Source organism: Sylvia atricapilla, chromosome 6 (assembly GCF_009819655.1).
Source record: "Sylvia atricapilla isolate bSylAtr1 chromosome 6, bSylAtr1.pri, whole genome shotgun sequence".
NCBI classification, from domain to species: domain Eukaryota; kingdom Metazoa; phylum Chordata; class Aves; order Passeriformes; family Sylviidae; genus Sylvia; species Sylvia atricapilla.
The window spans coordinates 45,543,560-45,569,836 of NC_089145.1; the positions used below are offsets into that span (position 1 = coordinate 45,543,560).

The following is a 26,277-nucleotide window of genomic DNA, read 5'->3' on the forward strand; positions in this document are numbered from 1 at the left end:
TGGATAAAACTGTCAACTTTATTTTTATTCACAGGACATTCTGGTACTCTGTGACTTCCCATAGGTTTGTGAGTATATACAATTAATTAGAGCATACTGGTGCTAATTTACAGCATGAGTATTTCTGTTTTTCTTTGGGAAACAGAGATTTCTTCTCACAAAGATATTTACTGTTCAACATTTAACTGTGCTGTCCACACAAATAGCTCCCAAATGCAACTCATTTCTTTAAACTGTTAAGGAGTTAAAGAACAAACTTCGGTTTCTTCACTCTTCAACCAATTTGCAAATTAGTCACTGTAATGGAATTCATTAACTTTTTTTTAAAGTTAAGAGTTAGCAAGGGTATTAAAAAAAAAACCAGAATTAATGACTCAATGTTTAGATTTAGGATGGACTTAGCAATCACATAGATGGCTTGTAGTGTTCATCCAGAGATTTGTAAGAGCATTGTGCTTTGAAAAGAATTATCCATCTTGAAAGCTGCAGGTGGTCTGCCAAAACGTCTCTCTCAAAGCAGCAGGCTGTCAGCAGGCAGGGATGCAGGAGAGAGCATTGACAAGTGCTGCACTGCTCATGGTCTGGTGCCTCAGCTCCCAGCACAGTTCCAGTACAGTGGCTGACTCTCTCCAGGCTGCATGCACATAAAGTCTGGATTATGACAGCTATGAAAAGTTATCACTTGTAGTAAGGGTTACATTCAGGAGTGTTGTTTCCATCAATACCCAAGGCACACTTGATTCATGGCCAGGTATATTCTGCAATAGAGAACAGTAATGATGAATAACTTTTCAGGTACTCTGCTCTCAAACTATTTCCCAAACTGACTGCAGTGGGCTGCCAGCAGGAGTGGAGGCAGCAGTTCTTCACTTTCTGAGTTGCATGTGCACACTGTCTGAACTACCAGTCCATGCTCATGTTCCCTGCCCTTTTGCTTTCTTCTCTCCCTTTTACTTCTCTTGCATGACTCACAAGCTGGGATCCCAACCTCTACCACAAACTCCTAAGACAGAATTCCATCACTGTGCTGCCCTTGGCTCTACTGCACCACCACAGGCGTCAGCCTGGACCATTACATTCCTGCTTTTCTACCCCACACGTGAAAGACATAGCACCATATTCCCTTTCATCACCAGAACCCAGCAGTGCTGTGGTGTTTTGAGCCAGCAGCTGAGGGGGTAGCACAGAAGACACAGCAGTTCCCAACGTAGCTTCAGTCTAAGCTCATACAGGAGTTACAGGGCAACGCCCTTGCACCAGTCATGCTGTTTTGTTTGATGTTGTGTGGTGCAGTGTGATCCTCTGACTGGCTGTCATTTCCCCTGAGGCTCAGTATGGAAATTAAAGGGTTATGAGGACATGGATCATTACGAGTGCGAGGGAACTAATAATGATGTTTGTCAAAATAAACATTTCTAACTTTAGAGTGATTTACTGACAAAATTATAACAAGAGCAGAACAAGTGAGAAGCTTTTAGGATTAAGTTTTATCTACCTATTAGCTTTTGTTCTTTTAGCTTGAGTTAAAACTACAGGGCGTATTTGGGAACCTCATTACCTGTCAATGGGGTATCCTCCTTCACAAAGGTTGACCAAGGCATACAGCTGTCTCAGTGCATACTCATACTGAAATAAACCAACATTGTTAATCATTTCAGTGATGACAAGCAGGTATCGTTTATCCAGACTAAATGGTGGAAATAATTTAGAGATGCTATAATATCCAAGGTGTTCAACTGATAATCTAGTACTGGGCTAAATGGATATTTGTTCTGCACACTTTGCTCTTTGAACTTCATGCAATCCAGCAATTCAACTTCTTTGTACTTAGGCAAATTCAGCTGTGCTGTACACTGGCCTCGTATGCAGGACCATCTAATCCACTACATTTTTAGAATCCCACAGAACAAAACCGAAAATCCACTCAAGAGGCTATCTTGCCTGACATCACAACTTTCTTATTATTATCTAAACAGTCTAACAACAGGACTTGATCCTCAGCTGTGATCCCAGGAAGAGCAAACAGTAATAAAGCCCCTAAACTAAAAGTGGTCCTCAAGAATTCAGCAAGATGATGAAAACAGCAGTGAGGCTACTGCAAGGAATTATAAATAATATTATATCATAACACAGAAATCTCAAGGCACCAAGATTATGAATTCAACAGCACTAACTAGTAAAAATTACAGATTTTTTGGGGAGTTGTTTTTAGTAACCTTCTTGCTTACCTCAAGGTAGTAAATGGTTTCCTGCTTCCAAAAGCATTACTTAATCTTCCTCCAAATCTAATCTGTATGACTGCCCCAAGGTAGCTTTTTAATAAAAGCTGGTTTTTGCAGATGTGCCTACGACTCTGCTAGTTTTTCTGGCCTGTTTATCAGGTTATACCAATGAGTGACTTACCACAGGTAAGTGCCAGTTGAAGCAATGAGCTTTGAAGTGGTTCACTGCTGACTGATAACAGTCATAATTGCTGATGGTTAGTCTGTCTGACAGAATCTGCTTGGTCTGTTCTGTTGATCCTGTTACTACGGTGACTATCTTCTGCATGGACTCTTGGTATGAATTCTTTCACCTGTACATAAAAAAAAGAACTTAAAACATGCTTTTCTAAATCTAATTAAAGACTTTGAACGAAATTTCTCTTTCTTTAAACCTCCTTAACTTTTAGGCTCTTTAGGGAACCAAATTTTGCCATTTATTTTTAGCATAGTCTCTTGACTTGCCTCTTAACACTCAAATGAAAACTGCCAGAAAGTCAAGATTCCTGGAACCCAAATCACTTACTGTCCTTCTACTGTTAGCAGGGAAAAGAAAGCATCACCAACACCCATACTGACTTCCATTCTGCAGGAGCTATTTGATTTGGGATGTTTCAGTTCTACTGAGACATGAGTTTCTCTAACACCTAAGATTAAGTCTTCCCCACAAGAATCCCAATGGATGCATATGAGGAATTTCCCGTTAATAAAAGCTGTGATACTGACTTTTGCATTTGCTTACCTTTGGCTAGATAATCACTACTGAATGTGCCTTGTGGAACAGATCACTTTATTTTAAAGGAAGAATAAACCATTAGCTAGAGGTTACCAGTCTGAAGAGCAATTTTATTGACTTCCAGGGATTTTCCTTCTGCCATTGCTTAGGACAGAAATTAATCTGACCTGATGAGCAATTATTTTTTTTTTCTTACCTCCAGGTACACTTTCATCTCTGCAGCAATCTTCTTAGCCTCAGTAATGTCATTGGTAGCCATCAGCTTCGTTTCATGATTGCAAAGGGCACATCAGGACTAGGTGTCAGGTCATAGTGTTCCACAGGTGGCAGAGAAATGGGCATAGCTTTCTTCCCCATGCCCTGAAACTGCATCACCTTCATGGTGGAGATGCTCTGAAGGATAAAAAGTAAGCAGATGGAAACTGTTAATCACTCTCAATAGTTCTGTCTTTGCCATGCAAACCTAACTCCCTAAACTTGTTTTATTAGAGAAAATAAAGGAGATCACAGGGCTGTAAGTGTGTGTGTCTGTGTGGATGCATATGTTGGGTTTTTTAATACAATGAGGCAAAGGCTGCCAAAAATCAGGCAACTTTTATTTCCAAAACTCACTGGGAGGAAAAAGTGAGTTTTCCCCCAGGTAATGTAAATGCACCTTTTTTTAACAAGTATATAATCTGTTGCATAATGGGACTATTGTAAATACTGTATCACCTCTTAGCTCTACCCATTTGAGGGATGATTGTATTTTTTAACATTTCACTAATATTCATAATATGCCTGGAAGTGGTAAATACCTTTCTTATACTTTACTGAAGTGTCAAATCACTGTCAGAGCTTGGAGGACAACTTGTATCCTGATTTCTTGGATTAAAGCATATGCAAGGCTGATTTCCTTAGCATCAGGATCATCACCTTTTAAATGCTAAGAGGTCTTCTAAGAGACATAGCTCATGACTAAAAATTACTAAATCAACCTTGCCAGTTTACAGCTGGTTTTTGTTTGTGCTTGTTTGGTTTAAGGCATGAAAGTACAGGGTACAAAAGGCCTGAAGATCTGTTTGAGCAGGAAGCCCTCTCAAATACATACTCTGTTTCCATACTGCATCACATGGCTGGTGTTGGTGCGTTTCTTCACCAGCTGAAACTGCTTGTGCAGTGTTTCTTTTCTCAGATCCTCCTGCATGAAGAAAGTTCCATGAGGTTAAAGATAGTTAAACTCAGCTATTCTAAAAAATGCAAGCGAAGCTGAAAAGGGTCTTAGCTGCCAGTGGGTAGAAGGAAGTATAGGGTAAGAGCTATACAACCTTTGAAAGATGTAGAAACAAAAACTGAAAAGAAGATTTGACAGCATATTTTCATATTGCATTTAGTATTCTCATCTCCCAGCAATGGGCAAGAAGGGAGTTGACTAGCATACAAATCCCAGATTTGTTTCATTAACACTATTCTCTATTATACTAACAAGTGGGTTAGCCACAGTTCTGTATTTAAGCACCCCTGAAGAAGACATACAACTTACTGAATTGCCAAATTTGTTTAACACATTTGGAGATGTGGTCTTAGATTAGAAACAAAAAATATGTGAATTTGGAACTAGAAGTTAGATATTTTCTATCCTAAAAATAACAAAAGACAACAATATTTCTGAAAGTTGGTATTGGAAGTAAATTCAGTGGCCCAAACAAATAAAGATTATATATGGTTCTGGATAGTAGATAAATACTTTTACCAACTTAATTTGTTGATTTTGGTCTCACATAAAGCCAAATATTTTCATAAATCTTGTAAAAGAGCTATGTTTAAAAATCCTAGTGATCTTTTTCACACATGAAATGAAGAAAATTTGTTTAAGTAGCTTACCATATCTGAATCTTCCATCCAATTCACACTGTACCAGTCCCCAAGATAAGTCTGCCTTTCATCATCATAGTAACATGCATAAGAGGACTCTCTGGGATTGGCAGCTGTTGTTGCATAAACTGTAATACAAATAGTAAGGGTTTTTTTTGAATCTTGTTTTTATTTTATTCTCCCCTCCTCCCTCCATGACTTAATGACTAGCTGCACATGATATATTTGTCTAAATGTGCAGCAAAACTGCCTGGCAGTGGCATCTCGCAGCTGCTTTGCTACTCAAAGAAACTGAGAGCAGGAATTTCACACCTATTAGCAGTTCTGAGGCTGAGAAATGTCTGCATAAACAGGGCAACCACCTGGTTCCTGAAAAGAAATACTTTTTCAACTTCTCATTTCCAAGAAACTGCAAGTCTCTTCAGTCTTTTGTAGACTATTAAAATGAACTTCCTGTACACAGAAGGTATTAGGTTCTTGTGCTCCCCTGCTAAAATGCTACATAAACATACCTTGAATCTACTCTTGTCACAGTCAATACTTGTTTAGGTCAGTGACAAGTTGTGATACTTAAGGGCAGTAAGTTAATTGATTGCTCACCATTGATATTATCAGCCAAATGATTCATCATAGATCCAGACTCACATGCTTCAATGTAGAACACCATCTATAAAATAAAAAATGAATCAGAGACCATAAGAAATTCCATGAGGAAATGGAGAAAAGTAGTTTGGTGCTTCTTAGCTATAGCTAGTTGGCCTATACTGCTATTCCTGAAACAAAAACTATGCATATAATGCTACAAAACAAAAGACAATTTTTCATTTTCAGGAATCAAACTCTATAGAAAGAATCAGAATGAAAAGGTGTTATTAATCTCTACAGAATCCACAGGGATCTACTGGCTATTGTACAAAGCACAGATCAAATACACAGTCACTCTACAGGCTCAGCAATGTGTTAGTATTGAATGCAGTATCTCTGGAACTGATGCCAGCTGTGTGTTCCTAAACACAGCCAGCCATAGCAGATATTGCCACAAAGAACTGCTCAATAAAAAACACTAATAAAATGTTCTAAATATTATTTTTTCAGCTTAACAGCACATGTGATTAAATAAATTCACAGAACTTTCTGACAAGAGGTAGTCTCTTAAACTATGTAAGTAACTGTAAGAAAAACATGAGTTATATACAAACTTCCTGTAATAACAGTGAAGTCTGAAGTGAACAAAGCACAGGAAGAAACAGTCAGGTACAAATTATGAGGGAGCAGCAGTTACAGATGTTGTTTTTCTAGTCAGAATATGCAGCATTTACACTACAAACAGCAGTTACACTCCATATCAACATTGACTGCAAAACCAGGTAAACTATTTATGGAAAATTTTGACCAGATCAATCCTTTTAACTGCAAAATCCTAATGCAAATTAAACTGCGTGTAACAGATTCTTCCTACTTTGAGTCAACTCTCAAAATAAAAAACTATCTCTCATCCATGCCAGCTGCTCTTTTAATTTCAGAACTTCTTGTTATGCTTGGAATGCTTGTTTACCTTCCGGTATTTCTTGTGATGATACATGTACCAAATAGTCTTATTCAAGTCCTTCACATGAAGCTGTAAAATAAGAAGGCTTGTATTAAAACCACTTATGTTCAACAGACACAAAATTCAGTTAAGAATAAATACTAACTGTTGTGAATATGTACACTACTTTCCCAATAAATTTATCCAGTCCTTAGCCCTTCTGAAGTATAACATTCTAGCATTTACCACTCTGGAAAAGATGAATAATACTCCCAGAGGATATGTATGGTGCACCAGAAAGCCAAGTCACACCTGTGTGAAACAGTCTGCTTGGACGAGCAAAGTCCAGTGAACTATGGAATGATATAACTTAAGTCTCAACGAAATGTTACAGAATCTAAATGGAAAATTTCCAAAATACAGTGATGAAAAGAATAATGCTCTTTTTTTGCCTTTCCCCTCAATAAAGCAGTGCACTAAATATTATCTTTTTTTACATTTATTAGTTATTATTTTAGTATGTCACTAAAATGATGGGCTTTATGTTATTCCCAAAATGCTTACATCATCATCGGGAAAAGCCAGAAGTCCTGGAGCTCCATGGTCAGTGAAATAAACAAACACATTATCTTTGGGACCACTGTAATGAAAAAATTGCAAACAAAGTATTTTTAACTACTCCAAGCTAATCTTCATTACAACAACAATCATCTGCTTCTCAGTGCCAAGACATGTCAATATTTGAAAATAATAGAGCTGAAGCACCTCCTCCTCTTGGTAATACTTTTTTTCTCCCAAGCACATTAGCTTGGATCCTTATTAGAGGAGATGAGTGCCTGCAAAAGGAATGTGAACAGGGATATAGGCTAGTCCCTCAAATGTGGAGAATATGGCAATCACACTTCATGTTCCAAACTGTAAACTGATTGTGAGACACAGGCTGTTATGTAGGGTATAGTGGAAATAGAATTGGGTTTTAATGGCTCTGTGAAGAATTTGTTATACTGCGGGCATCTGTAGAAGTTTGGTAAAAAAGGAATGCTTTCATAAGTAAGCTATACCAAGGCACCAATAACACAGGGATGAATCATAAAGTCCTCTATGCTAAGACCCTTAGGTATGTGTAAGGACTACTATGGCCATCATCAACCACACAGATCACCAAGCAGTGTCAGCCTATAGCTCCCTGACAAGCAGGTGCACACACATCCATGAGGCCAGACTGGCTCTGCAATTAGCTGAGCACTGAATGCTCACAGACTTTGACACCCTCATCTCTGTGTAGTACAGTTTGCTGATTCCACTCTAAATCAAACAGATCATGTTTGGGTGACAGAAAGGTCTTGCCTAACAGCCAGATCTACAAAGGAATTTTCCTTTTAAACAGTATTCAGGGACAAATATAAAATGTGTAAAAAGATCAGGAGTGTCCAGGCCCTCCTCTTTTCCTCTGTACCAGAGTCCAGAAGTCTTTACTTCCTTTTGCTCTTTCCTCAGAGCAAACAAGTACAACTGCAGCTGCTCAATGGAACATTGTCCAGCCTTCTGTTTGGTCAGTAACCGACTGATTAGGGGGACCACCTGAAAGTCCATCTGGAAGCCTCCCAGGGAGTGGGTAATTAAGCTCTTGTCCCACCCAATAGCAAAAGTCAGGCCACTTAAAAAATTCAAACACAGCCTAATAAAGAAAGGTTAGGTGTCACTTTTTGGGTTTCTGCTCTTGATCTTAAGCGCAAAAAATTTTACCAAGGTGGAATGTAAACAATTAAGATTTTTATTTGTGAGTTCAAGTTGTCTTCCTGAGTACATCAGAGACTTTGGCCCTCTGCATGGCTACTCCCTTATTTGAATGGGAACATCAAGTTTTCTCAGGTGAGGTGTGTTCAGACGTACATTTTTTTAAAACAAAAATTGCTTCATAGTCACCTCATGACTCATTCCAGATACCAGAAGAGCACAATCTGGGAATGTGCAGTAATTTATTAACATTTTGCTTATATGTGTTGCATATATCATTTTCAACCTCAGCTTTAAAGGATGAAGTTTAAACAATTCAGAGCAATAACTTATTTAACTATTGTCCTGCTCTTTCTTCTTTATTTTTCTCCTCAGTGCCAGAGTGGGATTCTTCTGTTCTGTTTCATTGCTATGCCTCTAAAATCAACTGTCAGTTGAAGACAGACTTTACAGCTTTTCTTTAACAAGGTTAGTCCTTTCAAGTGGTCAAATTTAAGTTCTTAAAGGCTTTACAGTAATTCCTGTACATAGAAAAATATATTATATAGCTCTTTACCAATAGTCAGAAATACAGTACAACTTAGTAAGAAGGTATCATACTTTCACATCTCAAACTCTGTAGAAGCAAGAAGAATAATTGACATCAGGTATCCTTCCAAGAAGACTTCTTATTAGGCCTTGAAATATATTAACTACATTCTTGAATGATCTAAATTATATAGGTCTTTATAACCTACCATGAACTATAAATCTTACATTCCACTTTGCCAATCTATAATTTATTATTCTTCATATATTAGAATATTGCCAAACTTAAAATAATTTGTGTAATTTAGTTTACAAATAATTTAAGCATAATACATCACTCACAAGTTTAATTGCTCATATTATTTTTCAGTCACAAAGGTTTTTTTTGTATTAATTATAAACCGTAATTCCATTTCATTAGGAATGGAATTATGGTTTATATTCAGCCTCACTAACTGTACATGTGCTACAAAGACCAAGGCTGGGATTAGACATGCAATTCTTCCACATGATAAGCTGGTTAAGGTCTCTTTGTCACTCTGCCACTCACTGCTAAGTCTGGCCTGAGTTTGACCTAAATCTTCAGCTGATCAATAAAACTGTTTGTGTATATTGAAACAAGCCTTGGAAAATCCTTTCCAGAGGTCTTCAAAGTTTGGCCACACTCTCTTAGATTTGCCACTCTTGCAAAAGACAATAGTCTAAATAACAAATACCTTAATACAGTTAATAGTATCCTCTAGAACTTTTATACCCTAATCAGTCAAATACCAGCAGTTGCTTTCCTGTAATGCATAGATTAGGAAACTAGAACCACTGTATTTGTAATGTGAAGGACCTGGAATCGCCATCAATAATTTTGCTGGATTCTTCAGTTGCTATTTTACTCTATTCTTTGGTTGAAACCAGTGTCCATTTACAACTGCACATGCAATTATTTTCTAAATTAAACTTCTCTTACCTTTTTAATACTTTTCCTGATCCCACCCCCTTCACTGCTTCCTCATCTCCTCTGAGAACCGCAAGAAAATTCTTAGGAGTAACATCCTAAGGATTTGAGAAGATTAAAGTTAGATCTGACCACAAAAACAACAGCAAAATCTTCATTTAGAAAGATAGCTTCTTAGAGTCCATACACAGGTGACAAATTTAGCTGGCCATCCTTTTCAGTGCAACTTTATCTAATGACTCCCTTGGCTGCTGAATCATGAATTCACCGAGCGACTGGATTACTGTATTGATTTAATGAAACAATTAGTTTTACATAGTTGCTTTTTAGATTGAGTTACAACTTTCACAATCCAAGACTTTTCTTCCTTTTGTTTCATATGTCAGCTTGGAAACATTGTAAAGGTTCCCTTTTATGGCCAATGCTTTACTTCAAAGACTCTATTGTCAATATTCATCTTACGAACACCAAAAACCATGCCAAACCATGCAGGTGAATAAACATGATGCTTTATACTATGTGCATTTTGGAGTGTAAGTTACAGGGTGAAAGAATTTATTCAGACATTGGATAATGCTGAACCTTCCCCAGGGAAAGGAGTTTTGTTCCTACCTCCTTTGTATAGTCCTTGGGCACTCCAGCATACACATCTGAGCCATTAGGTCTATTGATGACAATGCCTTTGGTTGGATTTCTTAAAGGTAAATGGAATGTAAATAGAAATAATTAGCCACATGTTACGCAATGACCATAGGGCACCTAGGGGCCAGCTAACCTGAGACTACAGGAATTTGCACCGTATGTCATTAAGGGATTTCAGCATATGAAGGGCTTTGCACCTCACTCAGTTATGCATGTTTGTCTCAGGTGTCCTTACCCTCAGAGTACATTCAAGTATTGTATCTCAGATCATGCCAGTTAATCTGAAGATGGAGGTGGATGGTCTCTCTCTCCTGGCAGTCTTGCCTTTATTCCCCTTAACACTTTGCTCCCAGTGCTGCAGTGCCTGTAATGTCTGCTGATTTTGGGGGAAGTTGTTTCAGAATTAGAGACTGTATAAATCAACTATTTCATACAGAAAGCAATGATATGCTCTAGACAGTCACCCATGATGGGACCTGTACCCATCTTCATTGAAAGTACATGCTAGGAATTAATCTGATAATATCCTCCCCAAAAAGCCCTGGAAGTCATACACAGACCTCCCCTGTGTTCAGGAGTTTAGGTTATTTATCTGCAGCACACTGTTATGCCTGGGAGTTAAGATCCCTTACTCTCATAACAAAGCTCTGCAGTTCTCAGTGCCACAGCTGATGCTGAGCTGTGCACTAAGGCTTAGAAAGCTCATGAGCACATTTCAAAACAGAATTATGGTGCTGATGGCTGATGTCTCTATGTACATCACAGGTGGTTTTAAGGGCTTTTCTTTCAAAACTACTACAAACTCAAAACACCCTGGTGAATGTGGTATGCTGGTAGAAACCATATAGTTTGTGACCAGTGTACATTCGTCACTTACTCCTCATTATCAGCAATGTCATCATACATCATGACAATGATCTGCTCGTCTGGAATTCCATTTCGGTGTACAATCTGGTATGCATGGCACACATCTGCCTGAAATTAAGAACATTTTCATTACTAGTTTTAACAGAAATTTTACCTTTGATACGAGAAGCAAAAGAGCTTTTCAGAACTAAGAGCAGGCTATTGTCCAAAACAAACTGCATTTCAGTATAAGAGACTGAGGGTTGCTAGAGAGCTGAAATGCACAGGTTAAACCAGAGCTCATTGCCTTTCTCTAATTAGGAGCAGTTGCATTAACAGTAGAGACTATGATTAATATTGCTCCCTCATTACCTGTTTTGATTTCTTATTTAGATGGAAACCAGAAGTGACTTCAGACTTGGTAGAGATAACAAACTTTACATTAAGTTCTCAGCAATATTCTGCATTGTATGAGAAAATCAAAATAAAAACCATTTGCAGAGACAGATAAATCCAAAGTGTGCCAAACAGACAAAAGGAGTTTGATTTCCACCAGTTTTACTTAGTTCTGCACCAAGGCTGCACAACTAAGCATTGAAAACTGTCCTTCACTTAAGCAAGTATTGTTTACCAATCTCATCTGTGCAAAGATTTTATTAAATCTTGCTTTACTATGAGATGAGAATTTGGGTTAAGGAATATTTTCTTTTTAATTATGTATTTCCTACTCTGCAGAGCAACAACTTCAGGGCATAACAGATTTCAGAGGAAAACAGAATTGCAGATTTTCTATTCAGGCTCTTTTCCTGATTTGTACAGGATATGAATAAGCACATTTTCTTTGCACAACCGTCTTCCCGTGATGCAGAAATAACAATACCCGTTAAAGTGATATTACAGTAAATGCAGAACTCTATCAGAATGATGACTTCTTAGTAAACCCAGCCCAAATGACCCTTTTCTTTAAAACTTACAGTCCCTGAACTTAATGCCCTAATGAGACATTAACAATCATTCCTAAATTTGAGAACTACAACCCACCACATGCTAGAAAAAGCTGTGCAGGTTTAAGGGAAGAGACCTCCTCTAACAAATGCACACTCCAAATGCAGGCAAGAAGCAAGCTTTAAATCTTACTTGTGTAGAACTAATCTAATCTGCTGATTTGGAAACCAAATTGACGTGGTTTAAGTGGACCAATGTCTGCTCAGATTACTTAAGAGTAATAGTGATTTTGATTAGTTTAACCAAAAGGACACTGTAAAATACTGTAACTTATAATCCTTGGTCTTCTAAGTGCAGATGAAACTGAAAAGAGAAGATAGTTGTACAAGATTCTGTGAAGGGTGAGGCACATTCAATGCTAATGAACTCTCCAACAATAAAATCTCTTCATGTGACTGAATGTGACACTGTTCTAACTAAAGCAGTTCCATTTCCTGCTTCACAGGTCAGCAGCTTATGTTCTCTTCCACCTATCCCAGACAATCTCCAGTTAGTTTTCCATTTCCTTATATGTCATTATATCAGCTGCTGCCTCAACAAGTCAAAACATTGAGGTTAAACAGAGTTAGGAAGGTATTGTATATCATATGAAACCGAAGAGCACAAGTTTGACCAAGAACATATTTGATTTTCACAAGCAACGCAAGCAGAAGTAGAAGAAAACACTGATCAGGGCTTCTCTACACTGACTGATGACTAGATCATAGATCTCTTCTCAAAATATCCCACACCTCTGTGATGCTGACAGGAACCTTTACAGGCTGGCAACACACAGAAATGCTTAGACATGCAGTGATACAGCATCACCATAGTCAATCACCCAGAGTCTGTGCTCCCACAGACATGTGGGTGGCCAGTAGGGACTTTAGAGGTGTTTTTAGCTGATGCCAAGTACCCAAAATTAGTTAAAACTTGGTAAATGCATATTATCAGCTTTTTTGGTTTCCTCTCCTTCTTTCTGATTCATCTGCTGTTTGCTCAGTACGTCCTGTCTTAGCAAATAGTAGTCATCAGTAAAATCCTTACTGTAAAGGAAGACAGATCAATGTAGACCATTCCCTTCAATCTTAACTTATGCCTGTTTGGGGGTTGTCCCAGCCTTTTAAGGCTTTTGCTAAGGGAACTGTACCTGCTGGTAGCATAATGGTACCACCAGCGAAGGCTAGAGCAGTAAAAACATGTTTTCCTGCTAAAACTCCATTGACTAAAGCAGGACAGTTGTGAGTAAACAGTTAGGGTTTATTGCATAGAATTAGCTGACCTAATTAGTCACCTTTGATATTGTTCATGACTGGTCCTTATGTGCACATAAAAAAAATAAAAAATCTCTATAAAATCAGAGTAAAAAGTTTGCAGCTAGAGCAGGGAGGTGTATGTGAAACTAGGGTATTTCCTGTTAATGTGCAATTGCCTCTAAATACTGCTATTTCAGCCTGTTTCTCTCAGAAATATTTCTGGCATATCTATACCTGTAAAACACTCTAAAAGGACAGCTGTTCACTTGTTCCAGATATCTTATTGTACTATTCTTGCTGGGTTAATATGTGAAATGTATGCTATAAGCATTTACTGCATAAATTGTCCCTACATCATGTTTGTGTGACTATTAATGCAACTAATTTGGGGTAGGGCATCAGCTGCCCCACACAGCACAGGTAAAGGTGCAGCTGTACACCTCCTGCTGCACAACTGACCTTATGGGCAGCTGCAAAATGTACATGGTTAAGGACATGGTTTAGACCTTTCACCCCCTGGTTAGTCTAAACCTTCTGCCACATCAGCAAATTTCAATGGAAGATCTGCTTAAATAATTAACTGCTAGATTTTGAAAGCATGGAGATCAGAGAGTGAATTACCCTGTCTTCCTGGCACCGCGCCTATTTTCCTCTGCCACACAGCTGTTTACATTTGAATGACACCTTTTAAGCAAATTGCTTGGGGGGGATTTTTGGAAAAATCAAGTTGTTTCTGACAGAAGCTTGCATAAACAGTTCCTAAAGGGAAAAGCTGGTACTTGTGTGAAATTGGTTGACTGCCAGGTTCATGGCTGAAAGGAGCATGATTCCCACTACAGCTGTGCTGAAATGTCACAGCCTAAACAAGAACGAACTCTAATATATAAAGTAGAAGAAACGTCTGAAACGCCAGCCACATCTTACTCCTTTGCTTAAACATACATCACTGAATCTGCCCAAAGCTATAACTCTATCAAGAATTGAGGAAAGGTTTCCTGAGAGTTCAGTTTAAATTTTGTAAGCACAGTGAGGAAATGTTAATGAAGCCATGCAGCCAAGGCATCCTTAGTGTCTGTTACCTACAAGACAGGAGAATTTACAGCTGTCCTGGAAAAAGATACTGCTCTGGCTGGTAGTGTCTAGAACCCTGAATAAATATAGTCTCTGACCCACAAAGCTCAATAAGTATAAGACTAAAAACAACAACTGAAAACAGACCCATGTATACAAATTCGTATTTTTTTAATTTTAATTTTGCCAGACTTTTTCAGTCTGGAATTTCTCTTGAGGATGCACTCCAATTTTAATAAGACTCTTGTTTCACATCAGGCTTTTCCAGAGACTATGTGGTTTTGAGCATCCAGGAAGCACAGGTCGGTCTCTATTCCTGATCTGATGTGAAGTCAGCTTTAGATTTGACTTAGCTGGTATGTCCATCTCACAGAAGAGCCAGACTATTTCTTCTAAAGAGAACTAGTTTGTTGAGTCATTCTCTAAATCTGTCAGAAGCATTTAGTACTGCATTTGACACTAAGCCACTGCATATGCCACTAAGCTTTCCAGAGGTATTTTATCCAGCCTTTTGTGCACTAGAGAGCTGAGCCACATTCCCTAGGAACAGGGGGAATACTCTTGAAGAGCAGCAAGTCTGATAATAGAAAAGCTGCTACAGAGAATTCAGAGTAACTCCTGAGGAGCAGAGAGGAGCACACTGATAGCCCTTCCACAGCCCAAGCAACTCTAATCAAAACCCCTAAAATAAGGATAAAAACACCAAAGAACTAAGAAGCCACAAGGATATAGCAATATGTAAGTTAGCCCTTCAATGACAGTAAGCCTATCACACTGGGCTCTACATTAAAAAAAATATTTTAGATTTATTTTAGAAACTTGATGAGATAAATGTGTAAGACAAGTTTAGATCATCCTGATTAGGAAGACATCCCAGTTCAGCCATGACAGTGGAAGCAACTGCTTGCAAGGTGTGAATCTTGCTCACATTAAATGTAAATTAGGTTTTTTCTTATATTCTCTATCCTTGATTTGTACTGATAGTGGATCCTGACCACTGACAGCTAAATAACCAGTCTTAGGCAGAGTTTCAGATTCCTTGAGGTTACAGGTGCAAACACAAGTGTTTCCTGGGTCTGCAAAGTCTTTATAAATTTATTATTCCTGGAGTCTGTACAGCATTTCATACATGAAATGAGACATTTTTGCAAATGTAATCTCTTTCTTCTGCTTTTGTGGTTGCTTAGTTGGATGAACACAATCACCACCAGACAATTACTGTGGCAGACAATACAGTACATTTTGACCGTGTTGAAGCAGGCAGCATGCAAAACAACTGGAGCTCAAAAAATAAAAATGTAATACAAACATGCAACATCATGTATTAAGTGTACCCTGGATGGCTGAACTGTGCAACTGAAACCCAGAGATGTGGCTGCTGAGTTCTCAAATTACAAAGGGACATTATGAGTGCTTAGTTGCATGTAGGGAATAGCAACAAGTCCAGTAGTAAAAAAAAGCCACATTGAATAACTACTTACTGGAACACATCTACAAATCCACCTGTACACAGGCTACATCAGAGAAGTTCTGGGGAAGAAGGGTGATGGCAGGAGTGAAGTGAATTAGAGTACAATGTATTTTCCTCTGCAGTTTCTCCCATAGAAAGCAAAAGATCACACTAATGTGCAATCCTGGAGTGCTGCTTTGATTTCTTGTAGTACAGGTATGATTCTACTGAACAATACCATGTGTGTTCACTGTGTGTTCTGAAGCACAGAAGTGAAAGACCAAGTCCTATTCCTGGTTCCACTGTATGTGACTTTGGCAAATAATTTAATTCCTTAAAATGTTTTGATTCCACCTCTGGAAGCTAGGGAACACTAACACACAAAGACCTGGTGATCAGTCTGCATAATGTTTTCAAAAATCTGTTACAACTCCTCAGATTTCTGTGGGATCTTTCCTCCTCTGAATAACTCTCCTAAAAGTCTATCATTTTGCTTGTTTTGCTGGGAACAAATTTCTCCAATTTTTTATACGCAAGGCACCTTTGTGTGGATGACACTTCATGCCATACACAGAGGATTTCCAGTGACTAACTGCTGGGTCTGTCTCACCACATTGCACTCTACCACATGTGCTCACTCCCACCAGGCCCTGAAGACTGGCCACAAAAGGCCACTAGGCAGAACAGCACAAGCTGCTGATGTGATGCATCTTATGGGAATTCAGTTTTTTCATAACAAATTAAGATTTTACTTGTCTGTCCTGAGCAAGATACTGTAGATCTCAGCCTCATTCTGAAGGATCCTTCATACAGACTCTTTTACAACGCTGCTTATATAACTTTAATGAGATTATTATTGGTGTTCTAATTTTCTTATTTCCAAATGTTAACACCTGAAGCAAGTAGTAGTTTAAAACACAGAGATTTCTAGTATTTAAATTCAGAACAGTCCAACATGGCAGATACTTCACATTGTTAGTTGCCATTATCTTCAAAATTAAGGTATTTAAAGAAATCCTGTTCTCATTGTTCTAGGATTGAAAAGGAATTACTTAATAACTATCTGCAAAGCAGAAGACGCTCAAAGGTTAATTGGCTTCTGTGAAACTGGCATGTTCTGAAAGGCTCACTCACTGTTGGACACAAATTTGTAGGTGTGAATCTTGTGTTCTTCATAACCCTATTTTACCTGGCAGATACACTTGTCATTGAAGGCTCACTTGACAGAGAGATAAAAAACTGTGCCCAGGCAACTGAGAAAAGGAATTCTCATGAGCCACAGCTTCAAATTTGTAGTTTTATTTTAAGAATGAATGCTGTGGTATTAATTCCTGGAATGAAAGGGAGCCAGCTAGACTGGTTATACAGCAATAGCAACAAAAAGAGCACAACTCAGTAATTAAATTTAGACACCCCAAGACAGGCAGTAATCAAGTACAGCAGTAGTATTTTCATTATTGTTTCCCACTTTCAAATTTAAAACTCTTATTTAAGATTAATTTTGAAATAAGAATAGTTTATATTAAGGCTGTAATATTCCAACTATGGTTATCAGCTGATATTCACAGTGCAAGGAGCTGCCAAAATCTCTAAAACCTGTTTGTCAAAGTGTTGAGTTAGCACTTGCCAGTAACAGGTTGTTCTTCAGATGCAACAAGATTGTCAGTCTGATTCATTTATTTTTAAGCTCATCATTGTGCTGGAAGATCCAAACTGATTGTAAGCTGAGAAGGAGCAGAAACATACACAAAACCCAGGGTGCCCAACACACAGAAGGCTTATTTGTTCCTCAGCTGACCAAGAGGATGAAGCCTCTCTATATTTTACAGGCAGTTACATTAAAAATAATAAATACTTTAAAAGTTCCAGCATTCAGCAGATCAGCCAGTACATTTCATCCAACTCAGTTTTTAAAATGTTGGTTTTGTACACTAGTATTTCACCAACAATACTATAATAACCTATTCTCTAACATTTAGAAATATATAAACGTACACATAAATCAGAATCAAACTGATCCTGTTCTCCAGGGAAGCCAAGTTGCAAATTTAGAGCAAAGATAGCATTTGCATAGATTAATCTATTTAAGGGATTGTTCAGCAATTCCCCAATGGGAAAATGCTGCAGAAGTTTCCTGAGTGCTGACTATAAATCTTGAAATTAATCAGAGTTAAGTCACTTGGATTTATTCCTGTCCATAGTGACACCCACACTCAGCCCACAATTTCACAACACACTGGCTTTCCCAGCAGTGTTAGACTCAGGAGTTCTGGTTCCTTTGCTCCTGTTTTTGCCACTCACTTTGTTCCCTACACCCTGGTGCACCATATTTTTGTTGTGCCAACATAATTCTGAGGTCACGCTGTTGAACACAGTCTGCAAACTGGTTCAGGTCAAAAAGAACCCCCTTCCACGTGTCCTCCACTCCTCAAAACATATAGTGCATTTGCAGCCTTCAGAGATTTTTTTTAACTAGAAAGAAAGGAAGCTTTTCATAGCATAATAAAGAGAGGAAAAAAAAAATAAAAGAAACATGCAGGTATCTCAAAATTAGGTTTACCTCTAGATATCATTTGTACAACTGCAAGGGGTTAGATCCTCTAGCCAACTTAGTAACAGAGTACCCTAAAACCACAGGTCTCCCAGGATGCAGAAGTGTGATTAAAGGAAGAATATTTCTCCTGTAATGATGGCTTTTTCAATAGGTTAGAGGCTGGGAAAAGTTGTATGCAAAAAAAAAAAAAAAAAAAAAAAAAAATCACATAGTAAAAGAGAGCAGTGGAAGGAAATTCTTGGGGCAGTAACAAGAAGAACTAAGAGCAGGTTCTGAATGAATCTTGCTGCTCTGCTGTTTGCTCTGAAAACTTCACACACACCTGGGAGTCCAGAAGTACTTGCTCAAAAACTAGTCTGGATAATAGGCAGCTATCACCTTCCAGCAAGTCTGGGAGCTGGCATTTTCTGGAGCATGGACAGCATCAACAAGTGGAACCAGTGGTCCTTACCTGGTGGCGGTAGTTGTACCAGCCATTCGAACCTGCAACAATCACCACCCAGTGCTTGCCTCCATCTTCAGGTTCTTCCATGGGGAATGTGCTGATGCCCAGAGCACAGCCCAGCAGCACAACTGCTTTCAGTATCATCTCTCTTCTTTATTGGCTCCACAAATGGGAGAAAATTTTCCTAATGAAGAATTTTGAAAGAAGGAAATGAGAAGACATCAGTCAATAAACAAACGCAAAACAAACATCAGAAGTATCACAACTAGAAGCTTTTCTTGCTTGTGCAGTTTTCATATTTGTTTTACAGACCATTTAACCCACAGTTCAATTTCTGGTTATATCTTCCCTTAGCACCAAGCTGCTACTAGTTAGAATAGTTTTTGTCAGCTTTCAAATCTGACTGAAAGTAATTCTGAATAGGACAACCAAGTTGTTCAGCTCCCTCTGGTTGTTTTGCTCTATAATAGCTGGTAATGAATAAGTGTCAAATACAAAGCAAGCCTCACTATCAATTACTTCACAGATAAAACTCTTTCAGATTAAAACTATTCTCTTGGTCTCTGCTTATGTGATTCCCTGGTTTCCACTCGCTGGCAATTAGGCCATTATTACTGAGTCAAATCCCAGGTGATGTGGGACACTAAAACCATAGAGAAGTGCTGGGGAGTGAGAAGGTCAGAGTGTCACAAACGCTCTCTGTGCCCACAATACCAAAGAGGCCATGCCACTGCTCTGCACAAGATACAGCCCTAACTGCTGGGGCTGGGGGGAAGTGCAGGCTGTGAGAGCCTCACACTATTTGTGCAAACTGTTACGCTAGGGGAGAGCAAATGTTAACCAGTACCACATGAAAGAGCAGCATTTTTGCCTCTTTTGCTCAATGGTTAAGTGTTTGCACAAGGTGCACAGTGAGAAAATTGCATCTGAGCCTGTGAATGTCAAATTTAGAAAAGCAGAACAAAGGGGAGGTTTGAGCCCACGTAGAAATGGTTTCTACTTTCATGAGAGAACTAGAAGTAGGGTCCTTGGTAGTGAATGTCCTGAGCACCTTGATTGTCTGATAAAGCATTTACTCTACAAACTCTCTGGCCATATCTAATCACAGGTTTAAGGTCTGCTTTTTGAATTGAGGTTAGGGGGGCAGGCAGGTTCCACTTATTGGTCACAGTCTCAGGTCTGCTGCATCCAATGTGAAACTCTTAAAGTAAACTCCCTTGAAGAATTGCATGCTCCTGGCACATGCATGAAGATTATACATTTCCTCATGCACTGAGAGATGGAATTTTACACCCACCTACTCACAGAAATGAGACCCTGGAAGTTAATAATTGCTGCTGAGTATGGAAGAGGTGTTGTAGTAAGAGGCAGAGGAGACCACTTAAACACAGCTTTCTCTGGATTAAAAGCTGGAAACGCCCAAGGCATTTAACATGGTCGCAAGGCAAAATGTCAAGACTATCACTAAACCAAGTAAGGTATCTAAGTCAGTCTCAGCACCCCAGTCAAAACCACCCATCTGCAGCCACTCAAATAAGGCTGGAACAGAGAAACAGCCAATTCCTCTTCAAAGCAGCTGTGCTAACCTAACACATAGCACGGGTTCACTGGTCACTAAGATTTAGTCTTGCAGGCAGTAGTATGAAATATATATATGCATATATTATGATATATATTTATATACACACATATTTAAAAGTTGGGGGGTTTTATCCTTTTTAGTAGAGCTAGTACAAAGTAAAGGAAGTCATGACAGTCAAGACAGAACCAAACATTAACTGTTATGAAATTGCTTCTTCCAAAAACTTATCTTTCAGGAAGAAGCCACTCCTGTCACTGCCTGTAACTCTTGGAGCAAGGATAATACAGAGTAACTTAACAATTTAGGGTTTATTGAATTATTAGCTTCTTCAGCACTCAGGCAGATATGGAGGAATAAGCAGATTTTTTTCATTAGATGATTATACTCTCCCATGTTGAGCTGGAATTGTAAAGCTTTGTCATTGTTGCCAGAGAATGTGGCTTTGTATGGCAACTCTGCCTGATCTACCTTGTCACTTCTTCAGATGATAAAATAACATACTGTGCTGAAGATGCTCTGTGTGTACAACATCCACAAAACCTGCCTATTCTGTTGCCTACAGCCTGGGGCTAAAATTCAGAGCAACCTGTTCAGAACTTTTGTAAAGTGCCACAATATGACACAGGCCAATGAGCCTATTCATTTCCAATAATCAATTTCATGTATACCTAACTCCTGAAATATTAGGCAAGAAAAGAAAACTGCCTATTGTTTAGACAATCTGCTTATAAATCTTAACTGAGTCTGACACACTGAAATATTGAGCTGAATTTCCTGCAAACAGATCCCTCAGAGCTCAGTGTCTGCCTCATAACATTTCTCCAAGTATAACATGAACTATATTCACATTAAAAAAAGTTAATGGTTCAAATAATTGCTGGAGATCCTTTCACATGATGCTTAGCTCTTTGAGATGCCATTCATTAGAATCCAGGGCATATCAGTAGAAACTGTATTGGTGCCAGCTGTTCACTGGGCCATGTAACATGACGGCTAATTTCAAGGGAGGTCCTGGCATACTGACATCCATCACATGGAAACACTCACTGCCATTATCAGTTACTGATACACCAGGGAACTGGAAACAGTGTGATGGGATTGTCTTTCCTGCTGAGTTCACACCCCTGACTATACTAACAAGGATCTACAGTTCTCAGTACCCCAGCCAGGACCTGTGAGCAGCCCACGCTGTGCCACACACACATACCACAGATGTACCACACACCAGCACTGCACTCTGCCTGCAAAAAGCCCCACGACAGAAAATCCCTGGGCCAGATCAGGAACAGAGACTTAAGCTACCAGCCTCTCAGGCAGTCTCTCCATGAGGGATTCAAGAGACTTCTGGTAGTACAAGGGTATCTATGTCCTCATCTTTCTCTGATCTGCTGAGACAAAAGTTGTGACCGACGCAGAACACCCAGGAATAAAAAAACAAAACAAAACAAACAAAAAAAAACCACCAAGAAACACTGCATTTACTAGCAAATCATGCATATTTTGTCATGGATTATTTAGACTAGAAAAGAACCTCTTCTTTGGCACAAATTAATGACATATAATCTCTCTTATCTGTGTTTTCCTATACTATAATTAAATCAAATTAATACCAGAATGAAGGGTGGAAATTAAAAAAAAAAACCCAGACATACCACAATGAACTAATAAACCGTAACTAATAAATGCTCAGCTCCCCGAAGTTCTCTAAGCAGCACTTGAAATAGGTTTAAACACAGGTGCAGTGGAGATAGGTCTTCATTGTTTGTTTCTAACTACTGCTTTAAAAAAAACCCAAACCAAACCCAACAAAGTAGAAAAAATCAAACACACTCAGGCACACACATATTTCTACTTGTTTTAATAAAGGCCTCTGAGTGCAAGTGGGCAATTTAAAAGGCTGTGTTCAGGGTTGTGTTGCATGAATTCTTGACCTACAGTTGAGAAGAGAAAGTTGCCCATCACATGCTTTGTCTTCAAGTCATATTAAGAGAGAGAGGGTCAGCTGATCAGCTTACCACAGGTACAGAAAAAGCCTTTCTCTGAAGATCCGTCACATGCAATCAATCCTAAATCACATGCAGATGAAGACTATGTGGAAAAACCAAAAATTCACTACAAGATTATCTTAGACCTTTGGTCGATGCACAAAATATCGTAAGATTTGATCAGCTCCGCCTAGTCTTTCTGACAGAAAAGTTAATTAACTCTGCCTTAGGACCATGCCAGGATAAAGGCCCATCTCAGACACAGTGGGTTCAGCATCAGACCACCACATACACATGCAGGTAAGGCTGCTGCACAGTCTGCTTGCACAATCTGTGGAAGAAGCATATCCAGAACTGGGTGGCAATTCACTCTTAAAACCAGTCTGTCCTGAAAGAGGTACTTTGACCACTTCCCACTAGACAGCTAGCATACATCTCTGACTTGATAAGAGAGGGATGCTTAAGAAAGACCACATCTGGAAATGGCCAGCTGCTGCTAGAACAATTTTTCTGGCCAACTGCCTGTTCCCTGAGTTCATAACTTTCCTTTGGGAAACAGTGCTTTAAAATCAATAATCTTAGAACAGGATAGCACTCTAAAGAAAGGGCTTTAAGTTGATCAAAGTATTTTCCGCTAGCTTTTAAAGCAATATTGACACTTCAGTAGCTGGCACTCCAAATACCTTCAGCACATTCTCCAAGAGCTATATAAACAGAAACCATATCTCTATTCTACTTGCATGAGAAGTACCCTAACAGTAACCTTGCTGAAAAATAATAGCCTTAAGCTGATCAGATGACCATTAAAGCTTTTCTATGAAGTCTTTCTTAACAGCTCACTTCTTATAACTACTAGTCCTTCAGACTGCTGAATCAAGCCACAGTTTCTTTCTCCAGAGTGCTTCCCTATTGCCTGCCACTGTAATACTTAGATGCTGATTTCCACAAAATACGTGACAGTCTTCCTCACAGGAAACTGGTGTCCACAGTTCTGTCAGCAATGTTCCCAGCTACGTGCTGTGCTGGCTGCTACACAAACAGAAGCACCTAAACCTGTGATTAGGCCCCTGCATAAATAATCTGATTTTCTTTCTGCGCTTGTGTCGTAGAAAGAAAAAAATCTTTATCACTGTAAATTCTGACAAGACGCATTTTGGAGGAGATTACGGTCCCTGTTGCAAAACATTTCCTTACAAAGTGTGCTAGTAACCATTCTATGAACTGGCTTAGTATGATTAGAACTTGCAATAAAATTTCTATTTAACTCCTGAAGAAGTATAACCCATTTTTACTGTAAAAACCCATGAATTTGTAGTTAACTCAGAATGATTCTTGAGGTTTTAAATGCATTTAAAAGTAATTATAAATAAAGTTCACTCTCTTGTTTGCAGATTTACTTTTCTCAGCAGCAGAGATGATACAATTTACCTGAGGGTAAAAAAAACCTCAAAATCATTGCTAGAATGGTGATAAGATAATACTCCTGGTTTAGGGGATTTTTTTCTCTACCCATTTCAAAAAAATCCAGACTCAAATCCTGCAAACCTTAAGGCTTCGATAAAACTGTTCCTGCTATTTACTTTCTTATCTGTCTGCAGATGTACAAAGCCTCTGCCATCACCTTCTGAGAGTAAGAAAAAATAGATACTGCAAAACCGCATGAGTAACTTTGCTACATTGTTTGAATTAGCACGGGGGGTATAAGGGTAAAAGAGTAAGTTAGGTAAGGGTAAGAATGTCTGCTCAGCAAACATGGAAAAGTTGGGAGCACGGAGAGAACGAAATTCTGGAGAAGTTATTACACAGAAATTCCACTGTGAGATTACACAAGATTCCTGCACTTCACGTGGCTTTTACTATGGTTTATCTTAGCATTTCAGATCTTGGCTACAACATTTATGTTAACCTCCAGGTACAGACACCCAACGCAGTGCTGTTCCATCCTAACTGGGCACTAGTGGTGCTGCTACCTCCCAGCACGACCTCACGTTACGGCAAGGCTGTCTGCCGCCTATAAATAACCAGCCACAGCGCAGCACCTTTCAGGCATTACCAGCTCTCTGCAAAAATCCCGTAGTTACTCCATCCTGTTCTCCCTTAAAAATCCATGACGGGTGATTAAATCTAAGCTGTTGTCACTACATCCTCCCCCACTCCCCCCGATCCTCTCCTCTGCCCGCCCTGGGCAATGCCCCTCGGAAGGAGCCGCTCTGACTCCTGTCTCTCTTCCAGCACGGAAGGATCAAACACAGTTCCCGGGCTAACCCCGAGGCCAGACGGGGTCTCGGCAGCGCTTGGAGCCCGGGAACGAAACCGGCACCCTCGGCCGCTCCCCTGGAGGCGGCGGGGCCGCTCCCCCGCCTCTGCGGCCGGGCAGCGGAGAGGGCCGTCCCCTGCTCACAGCTCCCTTCGTTTACCCGTACCCCGCGTCCTACCCCTCAGCCGGAGCCCCCGGACAGCGCAGCCCGGCCGCCCTCACCGCGCCGTGCCGAGGAGCCGCCGCCGCGGCCGCTGTGATTGCGGCGAGCGCCGTGCGGAGCCGGGCGACCGGGGGCGGGCCCGGGCCCGGCCAATCGCGGCCGGGCGGGGGCGGGGCCGGACATCCGCCCGGCCGCACTACGAGTCCCAGCGAGCCCGGCGCCCAAATGGCTGGGGCGGTCGCGGGCTATTCGCGCAAAGCTTTTTGGGACTTGTAGTTCCGTGCTTGCGGGGTTAGTCGCGTGGTCCCGCGTGTCCCAGGAGTCCCGGGAAGCTCCTCTCGCGTGGCCCGGGACCGCGCTGTGGGCGCGCCGGGAGCCGCCGGGAGCATCGCGGGCCGTGGCGTTTGCCGAGGTTGTTCACGGGACACCAACAGCGGCGGCTGCGCCTTCCCGTGGGAACTGCCGGGTGTTTTCGGGATAGGATGGAGACCGGAGGCCCAGAACGGGATGTGCCAGAGGGATCCATGAAGTGACGGAAGAAGACGGAGGGCCGCACATGATCCTTGCTGCCCGCCGCGGGCTGTGCGCTGCCCGTTCCTGCTGCCGGCGGGGCTGTGGGTGTGCGCTGATGCCCCTGCCAGGTCTTCTCCGTTTTTAACGAGAGAAGGAAAAGCAAAAATCCTTTGTGAAAAATAGAGGCACGTTTCTTCGCCTAGTAAACCGCATAGAAAGAAGCACACCAGCTTCCTCATTGCATACTATAAAAACCACTTGCATATCTGTTAAAAAACCCCAACAACTAACTTTGCATTTTGTGACCAGCTGACTGGTTTTGAGTGTCTGCAGAAAGTCCAGGTTTTGCTCTGACTCTGGCATTTGCGTTGTCTGCACCGGCTCAGCTTTGCTTATGATCATAAATGTGAAAGGCCATTACAGGTTAATCATCAATACTTCTCTGGAGCCGGCGTGCCCAGCGACATGACATGTCTGCTGACACATCTCCTGACACGGTCGAGCTGTAAGGATTCGGGTCACTTAAGGAATCACCTCTTTGAACTGACAAAGATCACCATGCTGATTATTCAGCAAGATAAAAAACAAACCACGAATCTTAAGTTCACCTCATTTAATTCCAGCCTAGTAGCCAAGTGGGTTATGCTTATGTTTCATTATCCTCCCGCCCGAAAAGATATCTAGTATCACTTAAAAGCATTCCTGACCCATCGTCCAAGTCCAAAGGTGTTTCTCATAGCCAGGCTATATGAGAGAAGTACACCTTGTGTCAGCTGTCACTTCTGAGAAACCTGATACAGTCAATGCCAAGTAACTTGTCTATAACTTCTGCATTAATAAACATCAGCAGGATGTTCCTTTTTGCGAGATAGATGGGAAGACTGCTACAAGAATCCTAAATCTCTGTTGAAACATATCAGGCAGGTACTAAAGGCA

The 26,277-nt window shown here is 40.1% G+C and overlaps 1 protein-coding gene across 1 annotated transcript; it reads right to left on the reverse strand.

Moving 5' to 3' along the window:
* LGMN (legumain) lies at positions 1-24,970 on the reverse strand. Its single transcript, XM_066321794.1, is given in 16 exon segments — positions 1-758; positions 1,559-1,626; positions 2,404-2,559; positions 2,561-2,575; positions 3,194-3,264; positions 3,267-3,390; positions 4,088-4,177; positions 4,861-4,979; positions 5,452-5,518; positions 6,407-6,469; positions 6,944-7,019; positions 9,606-9,691; positions 10,206-10,287; positions 11,113-11,210; positions 18,848-19,025; positions 24,844-24,970. Coding segments are annotated over 15 exon segments (1,293 nt in total). The 5' UTR covers positions 18,986-19,025; positions 24,844-24,970; the 3' UTR covers positions 1-718.
* Positions 24,971-26,277: the final 1,307 nt, after the last annotated feature.